This window comes from Coregonus clupeaformis, unplaced genomic scaffold, assembly GCF_020615455.1.
Source record: "Coregonus clupeaformis isolate EN_2021a unplaced genomic scaffold, ASM2061545v1 scaf1482, whole genome shotgun sequence".
Taxonomy (NCBI): domain Eukaryota; kingdom Metazoa; phylum Chordata; class Actinopteri; order Salmoniformes; family Salmonidae; genus Coregonus; species Coregonus clupeaformis.
Window position 1 is genome coordinate 60,001 of NW_025534936.1, and position 21,655 is coordinate 81,655.

Genomic DNA, 21,655 nt, shown 5'->3' on the forward strand with positions numbered 1-21,655 from the left:
ATCTCCCTAGAGAAAGAGAGAGAGAGAGAGAGAGAGAGAGAGAGAGAGAGAGAGAGAGAGAGAGAGAGAGAGAGAGAGAGAGAGAGAGAGAGAGAGAGAGAGAGAGAGAGAGACAGAGAGAGAGAGAGCAAGACAGATAGAGAGAGAAAGAGAGACAGAGAGACAGAGAGCAAGAAAGAGAGAGAGAGAGAGAGAGACAGAGAGAGACAGAGAGAGAGAGAGAGAGAGAGAGAGAGAGAGAGAGACAGAGACAGAGAGAGAGAGAGAGAGAGAGAGAGAGAGAGAGAGACAGAGAGAGACAGAGAGAGAGAGGCACGACAACGCCTCTTCCCCCTCGGGAGGCTGAAAAGATTTGGCATGGGCCCTCAGATCCTCCAAAAGTTCTATAGCTGCACCATCAAGAGCATCTTGACTGGCTGCATCACCGCTTAGTATAGCAACTGCTTGGTTTCCGACCGCACGGCGCTACAGAGGGTAGTGCGTACGGCCCAGTAAAGGACCTCTACACCAGGCGGTGTCAGAGGAAGAAAAAAGTGTCAAAGTCACCCAAGTCATAGACTGTTCTCTCTGCTACCTCACAGCAAGCGGTACCGATGCACCAAGTCTGGAACCAACAGGACCCTGAACAGCTTCTACTCCCAAGCCATAAGAATGCTAAATAGTTAGTTAAATAGTTAACCAATAGCTACCCAGACTATCTGCATTGACCCTTTTTTGCACTAACTCTCTTGAACTGAACGCACTGGACTCTTGAACACACTGGACTCTACCCACACACTCACACATGCTTACACTGACACCCCCAACACACACATACAACACACACACACACACACACACACACACACACACACACACACACATACCATGCACACACACACAGACAGATACACACACACACACACACACACACACACACACTTTCACACTCACAACATCTGCTGCTGCTACTGTCTATTATCTTTCCTGTTGCCTAGTCACTTTACCCCTACCTATACAGTGCATTCGGAAAGTATTCAGACCCCTTGACTTTTTCCACATTTTGTTACGTTACAGCCTTATTCTAAAATTGATTAAATTGTTGTTTTTTTCTCATCAATCTACACCCAATTCCCCACAATTCCCCATAATGACAAAGCAAAAACAGGTTTTCGATTTACATAAGTATTCAGACCCTTTGCTATGAGACTCGAAATTGAGCTCAGGTGCATCCTGTTTCAATTGCCATCCTTGAGATGTTTATACAACTTGATTGGAGTCCACCTGTGGTAAATTCAATTGATTGGTCATGATTTAGAAAGGCACACACCTGTCTATATAAGGTCCCACAGTTGACAGTGCATGTCAGAGCAAAAACCAAGCCATGAGGTTGAAGGAATTGTCTGTAGAGCTCTGAGACAGGATTGTGTCGAGGCACAGATCTGCAGCATTGAAGGTCCCCAAGAACACAGTAGCCTCCATCATTCTTAAAAGGAATCGGGGGAAAAGGGCCTTGGTCAGGGAGGTGACCAAGAACCCGATGGTCACTCTGACAGAGCTCTAGAGAACCTTCCAGAAGGACAATCTCTGCAGCACTCCACCAATTAGGCCTTTATGGTAGAGTGGCCAGATGGAAGCCACTCCTCAGTTAAAAGCACATGACAGCCCACTTGGAGTTTGCCAAAAGGCACCAAAGGACTCTCAGACCATGAGAAACAAGATTCTCTGGTCTGATGAAACCAAGATTGAACTCTTTGGCCTGAATGTCAAGCAACACGCCTAGAGGAAACCTGGCACCATCCCTACGGTGAAGCATGGTGGTGGCAGCATCATGCTGTGGGGATGTTTTTCAGCGGTAGGGACTGAGAGACTAATCAGGATCGAGGGAAAGATGAACGGAGCAAAGTACAGAGAGATCCTTGATGAAAACCTGCTCCAGAGCGCTCAGGACCTCAAACTGGGGAGAAGGTTCACCTTCCAACAGGACAACGACCCTAAGCACACAGCCAAGACAATGCAGGAGTGGCTTCGGGACAAGTCTCTGAATGTCCTTGAGTGGCCCAGCCAGAGCCTTGACTTGAACCCGATCAAACATCTCTGGAGAGACCTGAAAATAGCTGTGCAGCGACGCTCCCCATCCAACCTGACAGAGCTTGAGAGGATCTGCGGAGAAGAATGGGGGAAACTCCCCAAATACAGGTGTGCCAAGCTTGTAGCGTCATACCCAAGAAGACTCGAGGCTATAATCGCTGCCAAAGGTGCTTCAACAAAGTACTGAGTAAAGGATCTGAATACTTATGTAAATGTACTATTTCTGTTTTTTATTTTATACATTTGCAAACATTTCTAAAAACCTATTTTTGCTTTGTAATTATGGGGTATTGTGTTTAGATTAATGAAAAAAACAAAACAATTTAATCAATTTTAGAATAAGGCTGTAACGTAACAAAATGTGGAAAAAGTCAAGGGGTCTGAATACTTTCCGAAGGCACTGTATATGTACAGTACATAGCTACATCAGTTATCTCGCACCCCTGCACATCGACTCGGTACTGGTAGTCCCTGTATATAGTATATAGCCATGTTATTACCTCACACCCCTGCACATCGACTCAGTACTGGTACTGGTACTGTATATAGCCATGTTATATTCTACTTCCTGTATATAGCCATGTTATATTCTACTTCCTGTATATAGTCATGTTATATTCTACTTCCTGTATATAGTCATGTTATATTCTACTTCCTGTATATAGCCATGTTATATTCTACTTCCTGTATATAGTCATGTTATATTCTACTTCCTGTATATAGTCATGTTATATTCTACTTCCTGTATATAGCCATGTTCTATTCTACTTCCTGTATATAGTCATGTTATATTCTACTTCCTGTATATAGTTATGTTATATTCTACTTCCTGTATATAGTCATGTTATATTCTACTTCCTGTATATAGCCATGTTATATTCTACTTCCTGTATATAGCCATGTCATTTGTACTCTTTATTGTTATTAATTTTTCACTGTGTATTTATTCCTTGTGTCACTATTTCTATTTTTCAACTTTTTCCCCTTACTAGCACTGACTTCCTGGTAGCTACTTAATTGAGAGAAATGTACTTACTATGACTGTGATATGTGGTTGTCTCACCTACAGTGGCTTGCGAAAGTATTCACCCCCCTTGGCATTTTTCCTATTCTGTTGCCTTACAACCTGGAATTAAAATAGATTTTTTGGGGATTTTGTATCATTTCTCCTCTGTAGCTCAATTGGTAGAGCATGGCGCTTGTAACGCCAGGGTTGTGGGTTCGATCCCCGGGACCACCCATACGTAAAAATGTATGCACACATGTCGCTTTGGATAAAAGTGTCTGCTAAATGGCATATTATTATTATTATTATTATTTGATTTACACAACATGCCTACCACTTTGAAGATGCAAAATATGTTTTATTGTGAAACAAACAAGAAATAATACAAAAAAACGGAAAACTTGAGCGTGCATAACTATTCACCCCCCCAAAGTCAATACTTTGTAGAGCCACCTTTTGCAGCCATTACAGCTGCAAGTATCTTGGGGTATGTCTCTATAAGCTTGGCACATCTAGCCACTGGGATTTTTGCCCATTCTTCAAGGCAAAACTGCTCCAGCTCCTTCAAGTTGGATGGGTTCCGCTGGTGTACAGCAATCTTTGAGTCATACCACAGATTCTCAATTGGATTGAGGTCTGGGCTTTGACTAGGCCATTCCAAGACATTTAAATGTTTTCCATTAAACCACTCGATTTTTGCTTTAGCAGTATGCTTAGGGTCATTGTCCTGCTGGAAGGTGAACCTCCGTCCCAGTCTCAAATCTCTGGAAGACTGAAACAGGTTTCCCTCAAGAATTTCCCTGTATTTAGCGGCATCCATCATTCCTTCAATTTTGACCAGTTTCCCAGTCCCTGCCGATGAAAAACATCCCCACAGCATGATGCTGCCACCACCATGCTTCACTGTGGGGATGGTATTCTCGGGGTGATGAGAGGTGTTGTGTTTGCGCCAGACATAGCGTTTTCCTTGATGGCCAAAAAGCTCAATTTTAGTCTCATCTGACCAGAGTACCTTCTTCCATATGTTTGGGGAGTCTCCCACATGCCTTTTGGCGAACACCAAACGTGTTTGCTTATTTTTTTCTTTAAGCAATGGCTTTTTCTGGCCACTCTTCTGTAAAGCCCAGGTCTGTGGCGTGTACGGCTTAAAGTGGTCCTATGGACAGATACTCCAATCTCCGCTGTGGAGCTTTGCAGCTCCTTCAGGGTTATCTTTGGTCTCTTTGTTGCCTCTCTGATTAATGCCCTCCTTGCCTGGTCCGTGAGTTTTGGTGGGCGGCCCTCTCTTGGCAGGTTTGTTGTGATGCCATATTCTTTCCATTTATTAATAATGGATTTAATGGTGCTCTGTGGGATGTTCAAAGTTTCTGATATTTTTTTATAACCCAACCCTGATGGGTACTTCTCCACAACTTTGTCTCTGACTTGTTTGGAGAGCTCCTTGGTCTTCATGGTGCCGCTTGCTTGGTGGTGCCCCTTGCTTAGTGGTGTTGCAGACTCTGGGGCCCTTCAGCACAGGTGTATATATACTGAGATCATGTGACACTTAGATTGCACACAGGTGGACTTTATTTAACTAATTATGTTACTTCTGAAGGTAATTGGTTGCACCAGATCTTATTTAGGGGCTAAAGTTATTTTTTTCATTTCACTTCACCAATTTTGACTATTTTGTGTATGTCCATTACATGAAATCCAAATAAAAATCCATTTAAATTACAGGTTGTAATGCAACAAAATAGGAAAAACGCTAAGGGGGATGAATACTTTTGCAAGGCACTGTACCCACACAATCAAGACTCTACACACACACAAACACACGGTCGGACAGCCTGACAAAGGAACTTGAGCTTGCTCTAGGGGTCAGAGGGTATAGGTCGTGACCTTTGGGCGTCAACCTACTATATAAGGAGACTTCTCTGGATAGAGAGGGACATAATAGTTCAAACACAGGAACTCTGACAACCCACAACACACACGTACACACACACACACACACGTACACACACACACACACACACACACACACACGTACACACACACACACACACGTACACACACACACACACACACACACACGTACACACACACACACACGTACACACACGTACACACACACACACACACACACACACACACACGTACACACACGTACACACACACACACACACACACACACACACACACAAAATATATCAACAAACACACTGACACAGAACTACTAGGCTTTACTTACTGAATGTCATTCTGTGGGACAAGTTCACCTCTAATGTTTTGAAAGCAGCGTCTGGGCGGTTCAGAAAAGGATGACCTCTTTGTGTTGTGTCCTATTACCGTTATCTCTGCCAGCAGCCAGCCCTGACATGTCACCGTTATCTCTGCCAGCAGCCAGCACTGACATGTCACCGTTATCTCTGCCAGCAGCCAGCACTGACATGTCACCGTTATCTCTGCCAGCAGCCAGCACTGACATGTCACCGTTATCTCTGCCAGCAGCCAGCACTGACATGTCACCGTTATCTCTGCCAGCAGCCAGCACTGACATGTCACGTTATCTCTGCCAGCAGCCAGCCCTGACATGTCACCGTTATCTCTGCCAGCAGCCAGCACTGACATGTCACCGTTATCTCTGTCAGCAGCCAGCACTGACATGTCACCGTTATCTCTGCCAGCAGCCAGCACTCACATGTCACCGTTATCTCTGCCAGCAGCCAGCACTGACATGTCACCGTTATCTCTGCCAGCAGCCAGCACTGACATGTCACAGTTATCTCTGCCAGCAGCCAGCACTGACATGTCACCGTTATCTCTGCCAGCAGCCAGCACTGACATGTCACCGTTATCTCTGCCAGCAGCCAGCACTGACATGTCACCGTTATCTCTACCAGCAGCCAGCACTGACATGTCACCGTTATCTCTGTCAGCAGCCAGCACTGACATGTCACCGTTATCTCTGCCAGCAGCCAGCACTGACATGTCACCGTTATCTCTGCCAGCATCCAGCACTGACATGTCACCGTTATCTCTGCCAGCAGCCAGCACTGACATGTCACCGTTATCTCTGCCAGCAGCCAGCACTGACATGTCACCGTTATCTCTGCCAGCAGCCAGCACTGACATGTCACCGTTATCTCTGCCAGCAGCCAGCACTGACATGTCACCGTTATCTCTACCAGCAGCCAGCACTGACATGTCACCGTTATCTCTGTCAGCAGCCAGCACTGACATGTCACCGTTATCTCTGCCAGCAGCCAGCACTGACATGTCACCGTTATCTCTGCCAGCATCCAGCACTGACATGTCACCGTTATCTCTGCCAGCAGCCAGCACTGACATGTCACCGTTATCTCTGCCAGCAGCCAGCACTGACATGTCACCGTTATCTCTGCCAGCAGCCAGCACTGACATGTCACCGTTATCTCTGCCAGCAGCCAGCACTGACATGTGTCATGTGAATTTCTATCTCTAATTCAACCTAAGCTTGAATCATTACCAGAGGTTGTAAGGCTCTGGTTTTAATCATCAATGATTCAAGGTCCACAACCCACAAGTATTTATCTGTATATTTATTCATGGAGAGCTCTGGGGCCAAAGACCCAAACATACGATTTTATACCTCCTGAACTTGACTCCTCCCACCTTTAGGTGGGTTTTCTAAACAGTTTCCGCCTTCCCCCTTGAATGTTTAGTCCCGCCCCCTCTGTTAGTGGTTTAACACTACATGATAATTCTAACATTTATACTGTATTTGGGGTGAAATCCTTCAGTCATTATACTTAAAATCCAAATTAATCTAACAACATGTCACCGTTATCTCTGCCAGCAGCCAGCACTGACATGTCATCGTTATCTCTGCCAGCAGCCAGCACTGACATGTCACCGTTATCTCTGCCAGCAGCCAGCACTGACATGTCACCGTTATCTCTGCCAGCAGCCAGCACTGACATGTCACGTTATCTCTGCCAGCAGCCAGCCCTGACATGTCACCGTTATCTCTGCCAGCAGCCAGCACTGACATGTCACCGTTATCTCTGTCAGCAGCCAGCACTGACATGTCACCGTTATCTCTGCCAGCAGCCAGCACTCACATGTCACCGTTATCTCTGCCAGCAGCCAGCACTGACATGTCACCGTTATCTCTGCCAGCAGCCAGCACTGACATGTCACAGTTATCTCTGCCAGCAGCCAGCACTGACATGTCACCGTTATCTCTGCCAGCAGCCAGCACTGACATGTCACCGTTATCTCTGCCAGCAGCCAGCACTGACATGTCACCGTTATCTCTACCAGCAGCCAGCACTGACATGTCACCGTTATCTCTGTCAGCAGCCAGCACTGACATGTCACCGTTATCTCTGCCAGCAGCCAGCACTGACATGTCACCGTTATCTCTGCCAGCATCCAGCACTGACATGTCACCGTTATCTCTGCCAGCAGCCAGCACTGACATGTCACCGTTATCTCTGCCAGCAGCCAGCACTGACATGTCACCGTTATCTCTGCCAGCAGCCAGCACTGACATGTCACCGTTATCTCTGCCAGCAGCCAGCACTGACATGTCACCGTTATCTCTACCAGCAGCCAGCACTGACATGTCACCGTTATCTCTGTCAGCAGCCAGCACTGACATGTCACCGTTATCTCTGCCAGCAGCCAGCACTGACATGTCACCGTTATCTCTGCCAGCATCCAGCACTGACATGTCACCGTTATCTCTGCCAGCAGCCAGCACTGACATGTCACCGTTATCTCTGCCAGCAGCCAGCACTGACATGTCACCGTTATCTCTGCCAGCAGCCAGCACTGACATGTCACCGTTATCTCTGCCAGCAGCCAGCACTGACATGTGTCATGTGAATTTCTATCTCTAATTCAACCTAAGCTTGAATCATTACCAGAGGTTGTAAGGCTCTGGTTTTAATCATCAATGATTCAAGGTCCACAACCCACAAGTATTTATCTGTATATTTATTCATGGAGAGCTCTGGGGCCAAAGACCCAAACATACGATTTTATACCTCCTGAACTTGACTCCTCCCACCTTTAGGTGGGTTTTCTAAACAGTTTCCGCCTTCCCCCTTGAATGTTTAGTCCCGCCCCCTCTGTTAGTGGTTTAACACTACATGATAATTCTAACATTTATACTGTATTTGGGGTGAAATCCTTCAGTCATTATACTTAAAATCCAAATTAATCTAACAACATGTCACCGTTATCTCTGCCAGCAGCCAGCACTGACATGTCATCGTTATCTCTGCCAGCAGCCAGCACTGACATGTCACCGTTATCTCTGCCAGCAGCCAGCCCTGACATGTCACCGTTATCTCTGCCAGCAGCCAGCACTGACATGTCACCGTTATCTCTGCCAGCAGCCAGCCCTGACATGTCACCGTTATCTCTGCCAGCAGCCAGCCCTGACATGTCACCGTTATCTCTGCCAGCAGCCAGCACTGACATGTCCATCTGACACCTGATGCAGGGAACAATGGTGGTGCTGTTGACATTACATTCAGCAAGACTGATGGGGTCTGGGATGGGGGAGAGAGTATAACTCAACAACATGCTGTTAAGTTTCCATCCATCTGAACACACACAGCCTCACACACACTTCCCTACACCTGAACATTAACACAAGCACTTTCTCTTTCTCCCTTTTTCCTGTGGTCACAGTCACAGTCACAGTCACACAGACGCAGACACACAGTCACAGTCACACAGTCACAGTCACACAGTCACACAGACGCAGTCACACAGTCACAGAGTCACACAGACGCAGTCACACAGTCACAGTCACAGAGTCACACTCACACAGTCACAGTCACAGAGTCACACTCACACAGTCACACATACACAGACACAGACACATAGTCACAGTCACACAGACACAGTCACACAGTCACAGTCACACAGACACAGTCACACAATCACAGTCACACAGTCACAGTCACACAGACACAGTCACAGTCACACAGTCCCAGTCACACAGACACAAATACACAGTCACACAGACACAGACACACAGATACAGACACAGACACACAGACACACAGATACAGACACAGACACACAGACACATGTCCCGATGACTAATTGGTTCTGGTTGTGACCGTGTTTCCTCTGGCTCTTCCTTTCAGCAGATAGTGGTGCGTCCTGTCCACAGCACACACACACACACACACACACACACACACACACACACACACACACACACAGACACACACACACAGACACAGACACAGACACACACGCACCCACACACACACACACACACACACTCACACATACATACACACACACACACAGACACACACACACACACACACACACACGGCTGGAGGCCAGGGAACAGAGCAGCACTGCATACAGTGGGGGAAAAAAAGTATTTAGTCAGCCACCAATTGTGCAAGTTCTCCCACTTAAAAAGATGAGAGAGGCCTGTAATTTTCATCATAGGTACACGTCAACTATGACAGACAAATTTAGAAAAAAAAATCCAGAAGATCACATTGTAGGATTTTTTATGAATTTATTTGCAAATTATGGTGGAAAATAAGTATTTGGTCACCTACAAACAAGCAAGATTTCTGGCTCTCACAGACCTGTAACTTCTTATTTAAGAGGATCCTCTGTCCTCCACTCGTTACCTGTATTAATGGCACCTGTTTGAACTTGTTATCAGTATAAAAGACACCTGTCCACAACCTCAAACAGTCACACTCCACTCCACTATGGCCAAGACCAAAGAGCTGTCAAAGGACACCAGAAACAAAATTGTAGACCTGCACCAGGCTAGGAAGACTGAATCTACAATAGGTAAGCAGCTTGGTTTGAAGAAATCAACTGTGGGAGCAATTATTAGGAAATGGAAGACATACAAGACCACTGATAATCTCCCTCGATCTGGGGCTCCACGCGAGATCTCACCCCGTGGGGTCAAAATGATCACAAGAACGGTGAGCAAAAATCCCAGAACCACACGGGGGGACCTAGTGAATGACCTGCAGAGAGCTGGGACCAAAGTAACAAAGCCTACCATCAGTAACACACTACGCCGCCAGGGACTCAAATCCTGCAGTGCCAGACGTGTCCCCCTGCTTAAGCCAGTACATGTCCAGGCCCGTCTGAAGTTTGCTAGAGTGCATTTGGATGATCCAGAAGAGGATTGGGAGAATGTCATATGGTCAGATGAAACCAAAATAGAACTTTTTGGTAAAAACTCAACTCGTCGTGTTTGGAGGACAAAGAATGCTGAGTTGCATCCAAAGAACACCATACCTACTGTGAAGCATGGGGGTGGAAACATCATGCTTTGGGGCTGTTTTTCTGCATAGGGACCAGGACGACTGATCCATGTAAAGGAAAGAATGAATGGGTCCATGTATCGTGAGATTTTGAGTGAAAACCTCCTTCCATCAGCAAGGGCATTGAAGCAGAAACGTGGCTGGGTCTTTCAGCATGACAATGATCCCAAACACACCGCCCGGGCAACGAAGGAGTGGCTTCATAAGAAGCATTTCAAGGTCCTGGAGTGGCCTAGCCAGTCTCCAGATCTCAACCCCATAGAAAATCTTTGGAGGGAGTTGAAAGTCTGTGTTGCCCAGCGACAGCCCCAAAACATCACTGCTCTAGAGGAGATCTGCATGGAGGAATGGGCCAAAATACCAGCAACAGTGTGTGAAGACTTACAGAAAACGTTTGACCTGTGTCATTGCCAACAAAGGGTATATAACAAAGTATTGAGAAACTTTTGTTATTGACCAAATACTTATTTTCCACCATAATTTGCAAATAAATTCATAAAAAATCCTACAATGTGATTTTCTGGAAAAAAAAATCTCAATTTGTCTGTCATAGTTGACATGTACATATGATGAAATTTACAGGCCTCTCTCATCTTTTTAAGTGGGAGAACTTGCACAATTGGTGGCTGACTAAATACTTTTTTTCCCCACTGTATAATCACAGGCTGCAGACATGACAGTGTACACAGTGGTTGCATCTCAAATGGCACCCTATTCCCTTTGTAGTGCACTACCTTAGACTGAACTCCTGTCTGTCTGTCTGTCTGTCTGTCTGTTCTGTCATCTCAATTACACTGAACTCCTGTCTGTCTGCCTGCCTGTCTGTCTGTCTGTCTGTCTGTCTCTCTCTCTCGCTCTCCCGCTCTCTCTCTCTCTCTCTGTCTGTCTGTCTGTCTGTTCTGTCATCTCAATTACACTGACCTCCTGTCTGTCTGTCTGTCTGTCTGATCTGTCATCTCAATTACACTGATCTCCTGTCTGCCTGTCTGCCTGTCTGTCTGTCTGTCTGTCTGTCTGTCTGCCTGCCTGTCTGCCTGTCTGCCTGTCTGCCTGTCTGTCTGTCTGTCTGTCTGTTCTGTCATCTCAATTACACTGATCTCCTGTCTGTCTGTCTGTCTGTCTGTCTGTTCTGTCATCTCAATTACACTGATCTCCTGTCTGTCTGTCTGTCTGTCTGTCTGTCTGTCTGTCTGTCTGTCTGTCTGTCTGTTCTGTCATCTCAATTACACTGAACTCCTGTCTGTCTGTCTGATCTGTCATCTCAATTACACTGAACTCCTGTCTGTCTGCCTGTCTGTCTGTCTCTCTGGGTCAATAAGACACACATGGCCTAGTTAGGCTGAGAAGACTCCTGAAACTTGAGTCATATCACTGTCACACTCACACAGGAGGCAGCGGCAGGTCAGACTGGCTCTGCCAGTGCTGTCCTTTTGAAGAGTCACTCCCTCCCCCAAACAAACACACACACACACCCCAAGGGAGTATCCTTGTCGTCGAGGATTCCATAGCTGAGAGAGGAGTAATGTACACTGTTCTGTCTCCATGGTTACAGTGTAGCCACCCTGTCATTGTCCAACTACACCCCTCCTCCTCAGAACCATGGTCAACACTGTAACACTTTATCATAACATACACTACTTCTGATAATGGTGAACTGGTCCAACATGTGTCAATGTATTACAGCCTGACCTGTAACCTGTAACCAATATGTGTCAATGTGACCTGTAACAACAATGTCATAGTTTCGCTTTGGAACACTGCTTTGACTGCTCTCTCAAACACTTACTTGATCATTAACTTAGCTACTCATGTTCTTTAAATGATAGTTGCATTTTCATCTGAGCAAATGGCAATATGTTGATAACATAGTAGCAATGTCCAGGCGTAAAAGGTGCGGTATCCACCTGTAAGAATAAAAGCAGCCCCGCCCACGCGTTCATAGGTGACAGGTATGCACCACATACAGGGAGGAATCCACAGTCCACCCCCTCCTTTACTAGAGCTCGGTTTTGCCTGCGCTGACTGCTGGAAGGAATTAGCGCTAGTGGGCGTCGCCGAATCTCATAATTTGACATTTCCATTTGTCTGTGGAGCGTACTGGAACATACCTACTTGTCCGAGGAGGAGAGAGAACATACCAGAGAACTCAGAAAGAAGCCTCGCCTCTCGCTACGGGATATCTTCACAGAGAGAAGCAGAAGAAGAGACAGGTGTTTACGGGAGAAGAATCCGAGTCGTCCCGCTTTCAAAATGTTCAAGAAAAAACCCTCGAAGAATAGCGTGACCATCACGCCAACGAAAAAGTGAGTAGTTGTTTCTATGTTGAAAGTTATCTTGGTGGTTATAGATAGCGATTTATAACTTTGTAATCACTGTGCAAGTTTCTTTTAATGTCGCATGACGAAAGATAAAGTCAAGTTGGAAGTTTGACAAGTTGATAAATGACACTCCTGCTGTCAGAATGTTTCAGGATTCTATTTATGATCGTTTATGATAACGCGTATATTATAACTTGACGACGATCCTGGGACATTGTAGCACTATGTCATAGAATAAATTAAGCCACGTTGCATAAGGGTTAAGTCATATTCCAAAGTTTATACAACTCTGGAAAATTGCTTGTAATTATATTGTTTGTGTAGCCTTAGCTTATGTATTGAATGTCCTTTTAACTTGACTCGAGGGTGTGGCTGCATGCTAACGGCAGTAACTGGTTTGAGAACTTTTGCTTTCGGGGTAGAGTGGGAGAAGAGATGGTGATGGACTTCAACCCAGCCCTGTTAAACTACTTTTCACTTCAAGAAAGTATTGACCTCATTTTTTGCCAAAATATAGTAAAATATTAGGCTACTGTATCTGAAAAAATATTTTTGATTGAATCCAATCATATGTCTTTGTTCTTATGAACAATATACATATCTTCTTATATAATACTATAGTGAGGTGTTTAAACATGCACTCCTACCTGTGAATAGTGTATGTGATTGGAGACAAGCTGCCCCAAAAAATCCCCAAATCCTTATCCACAATATCTACATTTTCAGCTGTCACTTTTCACTATCAGTTCATGCGGTCAGTGAATGCATCCCAAATGGCACACTACACCCCTATGGGCCCTGGTCTAAAGTAGTGCCCTATATAGGGAATAGGTTTCCATTTGAGATGTCGCCAGTGTCTCTGAACAGAGAGAGCACAGAGCATGCAGGTTGTCACTCATCGAGGGGAGGAGGAGGAGGAGGAGGAGGAGGGGAGGAGAGGCGGGAGGGGAGGAGGGGGAGGAGGGGGAGGATAGAGTCAGGGCCACCTAGTAATAACATCACTCCTTTGGCTTGGAACATGAGAGGTTAGCTAGCTAATCTGTTTCCAATGGTTATCTATGTAAATGTATGGCTCTGGGACAGAGTGCATCCCAAATGGCACCCTATTCCCTAATTAGTGCACTACTTTAGACCAAAGCCCTTTTGGGAATAGGGTGCCATTGGGGACAAAGCCTTAATGGACGGCTCATCTCTGACTTCAGGAAGGAAGGGAATGTATCTTGTCCCATATCGAAGGAAAGGCCTAGCTAGCTTTAAAACAGTTTCTAGTTAGTGGATGGAGCTTTTATGTTTCAACATATGAGTCAGACACCATGTTGGAATAATGAAAACCACACACATTGTGTGTGCTGTGTGTGTGCGTGCGCACGCGCGTGTGTGTGTGTGTGCGTGTGCGCATGCGCTCCATGGTTTTCCCAAAATACCGGTTGGAGGGTTTCCGTAATCAGGAGGGAATCAGTCCTCCAACCAGGATTTCTGGAAAACCAGGGAATGTATTACTTCCCAGAATTTTGCAACCCTATTGATTTTATTAGATGTGGGTCACAAACTGTCTTAACTGTATCAGCCTAAGATTAAAGCAATGTGGACCCTGTAGACTGCATCACAACTTCTGGGGGCAGTGGTTTAATGTTGGTCAGCACATCACAACTTCTGGGGGCAGTGGTTTAATGTTGGTCAGCACATCACAACTTCTGGGGGCAGTGGTTTAATGTTGGTCAGCACATCACAACTTCTGGGGGCAGTGGTTTAATGTTGGTCAGCACATCACAACTTCTGGGGGCAGTGGTTTAATGTTGGTCAGCACATCACAACTTCTGGGTTTCAAGACCCTTTGAAATAATGACTTATTACTCATGCATTATTTAGTGTTAGTGGGAGTCAGGTGGTTAAGAGCGTTGTGCCAGTAACCGAAAGGTTGCTGGTTCTAATCCCCGAGCCGACTAGGTGCCGACTAGGTGAAAAATCTGTCCTTGAGCAAGGCACTTAACCCTAATTGCTCCTGTAAGTCGCTCTGGATAAGAGCGTCTGCTAAATTCTGCTAAATGACTAAAAATGTTTTAAAAAATATTGGTGATCTTAGGGATATTCAATAAGTCTTGATTGGAGTCAGAATGGAATATGAGAATGACTCAGCCTAGGTGGGAGGATATAAGAGTTATTGATTGAATAGAGGTGCAGCGAGTCTACATCACTCCCCTATGGTAGAAATACTATGGTAGAAATACTATGGTAGAAATACTATGGTAGAAATACTATGGTAGAAATACTATGGTAGAAATACTATGGTAGAAATACTATGGTAGAAATACTATGGTAGAAATACTATGGTAGAAATACTATGGTAGAAATACTATGGTAGAAATACTATGGTAGAAATACTATGGTAGAAATACTATGGTAGAAATACTATGGTAGAAATACTATGGTAGAAATACTATGGTAGAAATACTATGGTAGAAATAATATGGTAGAAATAATATGGTAGAAATACTATGGTAGAAATACTATGGTAGAAATACTATGGTAGAAATACTATGGTAGAAATACTATGGTAGAAATAATATGGTAGAAATACTATGGTAGAAATACTATGGTAGAAATACTATGGTAGAAATACTATGGTAGAAATACTATGGTAGAAATGATAGAATACTATCAGCGTCATGTGACGACCGTATGTTCTGTCTTATGTAACAAGTTATAACTCAGCATCTCTTCCGCTTTTACCCGACGCTGGTAGAGAGATGGGAGGTGCAATGGAATCTTAGCGACGCGACAGCAGCCCCACCCTCACCATTGTGTGCTGTTGCGTTGCTTTTATAGGTTTTGGTTTGTTCTGGTTGGTGCAGGTGTGGTTCTGGTTGGTGTGGTTCTGGTTGGTGCAGGTGTGGTTCTGATTGGTGTGGTTCTGGTTGGTGTGGTTCTGGTTGGTGTGGTTCTGGTTGGTGCAGGTGTGGTTCTGGTTGGTGTGGTTCTGGTTGGTGCAGGTGTGGTTCTGATTGGTGTGGTTCTGGTTGGTGTGGTTCTGGTTGGTGCAGGTGAATATCTTAGTGTGTGTTAATCCCAGGTAGTTGTTGGGGAAGGAGAGCTTCAAAGGAACAGAACAGGTACCTGTTACAACAGGTAGAACAGAGAGGAGCTGCTGGGCTAAAGGGATTCACACACACACACACACACACACAGACAGACAGACACACACACAGACAGACAGACAGACAGACAGACAGACAGACACACACACACCGTCTACAGCCCTGCAGGTGAGGATGAGGCCTACTGTCTGTCTGTCTGTCTGCCAGGGTTAGAACAGAAGATTGTCTCATACAGTACATCTAATAGAGGTCTGTTGCAGCCAGGTGTGCTTGTTATTTTGTTATTATGTTTTGGTCGATCTAAAACGGGCATTTTCCAATCACAAACAAGCGTGACAACTGTATGGACCAATCACAAACAAGCGTGACACCTGTATGGCCCAATCACATAGAAGCATGACACCAGTGAGTTCCGAAGCAGAGTATTTGGGGTTAACTCCTCTGGTTGAAACTCATCAGAGCTTTGCAGAGAGAAGTACTAGAGCAGACATGTTTCTCCTATCAGCTGGAGGCTAGTGAACAGTAGCTCTATTCTGTAACCGTTTCACCTTTCTGAACACACCCTTGACAGATGGCACACAATGGACACATGAGCCCAGTTCCATTTAGGTTCCTAGTACCTTCCTTTAGCTCCGACCCCTTCACAGATCTATTCATTAATACTGAAGGATCTAGGGACCCTAATGGATCTGATCTGGGCCTTGGTTGCTGGGAAGTTCACATTTGAAGGAGTTGGGGGTCTAGGAAGGGTTCATCTGATCTGGGCCTTGGTTGCTGGGAAGTTCATCTGGATCTCAGTCCTCCCTCCATACCCTCAATGACTCACTTACCTCCTGGTTTCAATTTGTCCCTCTCTCCCTTTCCTTGGAAATGACTTTACTCCTTATTCAGAGAGATGTTTAGCTGCCAGTTTCAGAATTAAACAACAGAGAGAGAGAATAGATGAGGAAGTGTGGTTGAAAACAGAACATATTGGAACAATGTTTGTTAGCATCCTTCTAATACAAACTGCAGACCAGAGGCCCACCTCTCCAGGCCATCCAAACATGTGATGTACTGTATGCATACTCAACATGTTTGTTAGTGGAATTGTAATGCCGTAAACTAAGGTTCATATGCCGGAAGTTATCACACCATATGGTAACAGCACATCATATGATGAATGCAAACTTCACATCTCATGACAGATACAAATCAACATAGGACTAATTTGCATATTATTTACATTTTAGTTATTCGGAGTGACTTACAGGAGCAATTAGGGTTGAGTGCCTTGTTCAAGGGCACGTCGACAGAGTTTTCACATAGCCAGCTCGGGGATTCGAACCAGCGACTTTTCGGTTACTGGCCCAATGCTCTTAACCGCTAGGCTACCCAGCCGTCTTATTGCTATGACAGTGTCGTAAGAACTCCTACAAATGTACTAACTTCTACAAATGTACTAACTTCTACAAATGTACTTTTCAGGACAGTCTATATGCGTGCTCTTTCCTTTAGGCCAGGGTTTCCCTGCTCTGTCCTCGGGACCCCAAGTGGTGCACGTTTAGCTTTTACCCGAGCACACTACACAGCTGATTTCAAATCATCAACTCATCATCAAGCTTTGATCACTTAAATCAGCTGTGTAGTGTAGAGGACCGAGTTTGGGAAACGCTGCTTTAGGCCTTAGGTCGAATGGTGTTTGGAACAACTGTCATTTAGGTTGAGAGACGTGAGACTTTTTAAATGATTTGAAAAAATGATTTGAAAAATGACAAAAATGGCGTCTTCTGACCCTGACGAAATGTGGGTCCTTTATCAGATACCGTGGTGGCCTTCTATTCTGAAGTGTGTGTGTGTGTGGTGTGTCCGTGCGTGTGATAATGACATCAACACACACACACACACACACACAGACACAGACACACAGACTATCTATGGCTGGTTAAAAACACAGAACTGCATTAGGGCCCTTTCAACAAGGCCTTTGAACTCACACACACTGTCAAGTGTTAGTCTTTCTGGCTGGTCTCTGTCATGGTTTTATAAAGGAGGAGACATGCTGTATTACCCTAAGGCCTCTCTGTTCTATAAAGGAGGATACATGCTGTATTACCCTAAGGCCTCTCTGTTCTATAAAGGAGGATACATGCTGTATTACCCTAAGGCCTCTCTGTTCTATAAAGGAGGATACATGCTGTATTACCCTAAGGCCTCTCTGTTCTATAAAGGAGGAGACATGCTGTATTACCCTAAGGCCTCTCTGTTCTATAAAGGAGGATACATGCTGTATTACCCTAAGGCCTCTCTGTTCTATAAAGGAGGATACATGCTGTATTACCCTAAGGCCTCTCTGTTCTATAAAGGAGGATACATGCTGTATTACCCTAAGGCCTCTCTGTTCTATAAAGGAGGATACATGCTGTATTACCCTAAGGCCTCTCTGTTCTATAAAGGAGGAGACATGCTGTATTACCCTAAGGCCTCTCTGTTCTATAAAGGAGGATACATGCTGTATTACCCTAAGGCCTCTCTGTTCTATAAAGGAGGATACATGCTGTATTACCCTAAGGCCTCTCTGTTCTATAAAGGAGGATACATGCTGTATTACCCTAAGGCCTCTCTGTTCTATAAAGGAGGAGACATGCTGTATTAGCCTAAGGCCTCTCTGTTCTATAAAGGAGGAGACATGCTGTATTACCCTAAGGCCTCTCTGTTCTATAAAGGAGGAGACATGCTGTATTACCCTAAGGCCTCTCTGTTCTATAAAGGAGGAGACATGCTGTATTACCCTAAGGCCTCTCTGTTCTATAAAGGAGGAGACATGCTGTATTACCCTAAGGCCTCTCTGTTCTATAAAGGAGGAGACATGCTGTATTAGCCTAAGGCCTCTCTGTTCTATAAAGGAGGATACATGCTGTATTACCCTAAGGCCTCTCTGTTCTATAAAGGAGGATACATGCTGTATTACCCTAAGGCCTCTCTGTTCTATAAAGGAGGATACATGCTGTATTACCCTAAGGCCTCTCTGTTCTATAAAGGAGGAGACATGCTGTATTACCCTAAGGCCTCTCTGTTCTATAAAGGAGGATACATGCTGTATTACCCTAAGGCCTCTCTGTTCTATAAAGGAGGAGACATGCTGTATTACCCTAAGGCCTCTCTGTTCTATAAAGGAGGAGACATGCTGTATTACCCTAAGGCCTCTCTGTTCTATAAAGGAGGAGACATGCTGTATTAGCCTAAGGCCTCTCTGTTCTATAAAGGAGGATACATGCTGTATTACCCTAAGGCCTCTCTGTTCTATAAAGGAGGATACATGCTGTATTACCCTAAGGCCTCTCTGTTCTATAAAGGAGGATACATGCTGTATTACCCTAAGGCCTCTCTGTTCTATAAAGGAGGAGACATGCTGTATTACCCTAAGGCCTCTCTGTTCTATAAAGGAGGAGACATGCTGTATTACCCTAAGGCCTCTCTGTTCTATAAAGGAGGAGACATGCTGTATTACCCTAAGGCCTCTCTGTTCTATAAAGGAGGAGACATGCTGTATTACCCTAAGGCCTCTCTGTTCTATAAAGGAGGATACATGCTGTATTACCCTAAGGCCTCTCTGTTCTATAAAGGAGGATACATGCTGTATTACCCTAAGGCCTCTCTGTTCTATAAAGGAGGATACATGCTGTATTACCCTAAGGCCTCTCTGTTCTATAAAGGAGGATACATGCTGTATTACCCTAAGGCCTCTCTGTTCTATAAAGGAGGATACATGCTGTATTACCCTAAGGCCTCTCTGTTCCTGTTAAGACAGAAACATGGCTTCTTTAAAAAGTATCCACTCAGGCTATAAAGCCCTATGGGCCTTGATCAAAAGTAGTGCACTATAGTAGTACACTATATAGGGAATAGAGAACCGTTTGGGGCTCACATTAAGTCCTGCAGTGAGAGTGTGACTGTGAATCTAAAGAGAATCGTTTGGGGCTCACATTAAGTCCTGCAGTGAGAGTGTGACTGTGAATCTAAAGAGAATCGTTTGGGGCTCACATTAAGTCCTGCAGTGAGAGTGTGACTGTGAATCTAAAGAGAATCGTTTGGGGCTCACATTAAGTCCTGCAGTGAGAGCTGGACTGTTAATCAAAAGAGAACCATTTGAATTTCCACTACTCCGCTTATGCATCTCACATGATAGCTTTTCATGCAGTAGTAGTTGTAAGGAGAATGTATGTTGTGAGACGCACTCACTCACTCACTCACTCACTCACTCACAGGACAGTAAGGAGTCTATTCATCAGCATATATCAAGAAAAGAGAGCCATCCTCATCAGTGAGTTAGAGAGAGAGAGAGAGGGGAGAGAAATGATTGACCAATAATAACCTCGGCCCCAGTTGGAGCCAGTGGACATCAAGTCATTTTTCCCCAGGTGGAGCCAATGCCAGTTTCACAAGAATCCAGCAGTTTGTCAGTGGTTCAAAACACCCAGACTCTTTGCACAGTGTGCAATGCAATCGCACTGACTTTTGTATAGATTTGGCAAGGACTATAATGTATTACTTCATTCAAGTGTCAAGCCGGGGCATGGAAACCTGCAAATATGATTACATCAAACTATGAATGCCTTGAAAGGTCACATATGCAAACAGTTGTACATTTCTCATATTAGAACACCAGGCTGTCTACTAACGCTATGTATATTATATCTAGTACTTTCTAGTACTGTCTATTTCTATGTGCCTGAAGCTGGGTACTGGGTTTCTGCTCAAGTCCATACAACAGTGATATCTTATTGAGACAAGCTGATTTATCACATACCAGACCTGGGTTGAAATCCTTTCAAATCCTCTATCTGGGCTTGATTGAGCTAGCCTGGAACCAATAGAATATGAAACCGTCACAAAAGACCACACCCTGTTCATCAGGCTAAAGCAAACGCTGAAAGTGTTTTGGAATATTTTGAAAAGTATTGGTATTGGTATATGATAAATCAACCTGTCTGAATAAGATCTCACAATTGTATAGACTTGATGAGAACCCCAGTCCAATACCCAGCTTCAGGCATGTAGAAATAGACAGTACTACAGATAGATATGTATAGCCAACAGGTGTTCTAATATCAAACTTTTTTATGTGTGTTACTCTTCAATGTACTCATAGCTTCATCACTTCATACAGCAGTCCCGTGTAGCTCAGTTGGTAGAGCATGGCATTTGCAACGCCAGGGTTGTGGGTTCGTTTCCCACGGGGGGGGGGGCAGTATGAAAAAAATTAAATAATATGCACTCACTAACTGTAAGTCGCTCTGGATAAGAGCGTCTGCTAAATGACTAAAATGTAAATGTTATTAAAGTATCATTCTCTGTTACATAAAGGACAATGGAACCTGTTGGACCAGTTCTGTTGGAAGAGGAGAAGAAACACCCTCCTTGAGATGACAGATGATGAAATACTCTAGAAGTAGTTCTGCCCTCAGGAGGGCATCGTAGCCAAGCCAAGCACTGTGCAATGATGACCTAGGAGAGTGGTGGTATTTATGTGCCATCAGAATTGTGTTTTACTGGTTGATGGCACTTCACCAACTCCTCTATCCATGATAGCAGGCTCCCACGAGAGAGGAGTGAGTCACAAACTAGACTTCCACTTCCAATGACAAGAATAATGGATGGTGTTGAGACCAATCATGTTTCATCATGTCTTCTCTTCAATAGAGAGTTGATGCGTTTGTGTGTGTGTGTGTGAAGTATTGTATGAAAAGCAAAGATGATTTATAGTAGCTTATTTGCATGTGCAGTATGATCAGATGGGTTTGTTCTAGTTGAATGCAGCAGAAGGAACGTTGGGTGTTCTGGAAGATCTCCTCTCTGCATGGTGTTCTGAACAGAGCTCAGTGG

The 21,655-nt window shown here is 44.7% G+C and overlaps 1 protein-coding gene across 1 annotated transcript in view; it reads left to right on the forward strand.

Annotated features, from left to right (window-relative positions):
* The first annotated feature begins 12,460 nt into the window (after positions 1-12,460).
* Positions 12,461-21,655, forward strand: part of LOC121551462 (periplakin) — a 30,957-nt gene continuing 21,762 nt past the window's right edge. Inside the window, exon 1 of the mRNA XM_045218290.1 lies at positions 12,461-12,680. Within this exon, the coding sequence (XP_045074225.1) occupies positions 12,628-12,680 (53 nt within the window). The 5' untranslated portion in view covers positions 12,461-12,627. The remainder of the gene's footprint in view (positions 12,681-21,655) is intronic.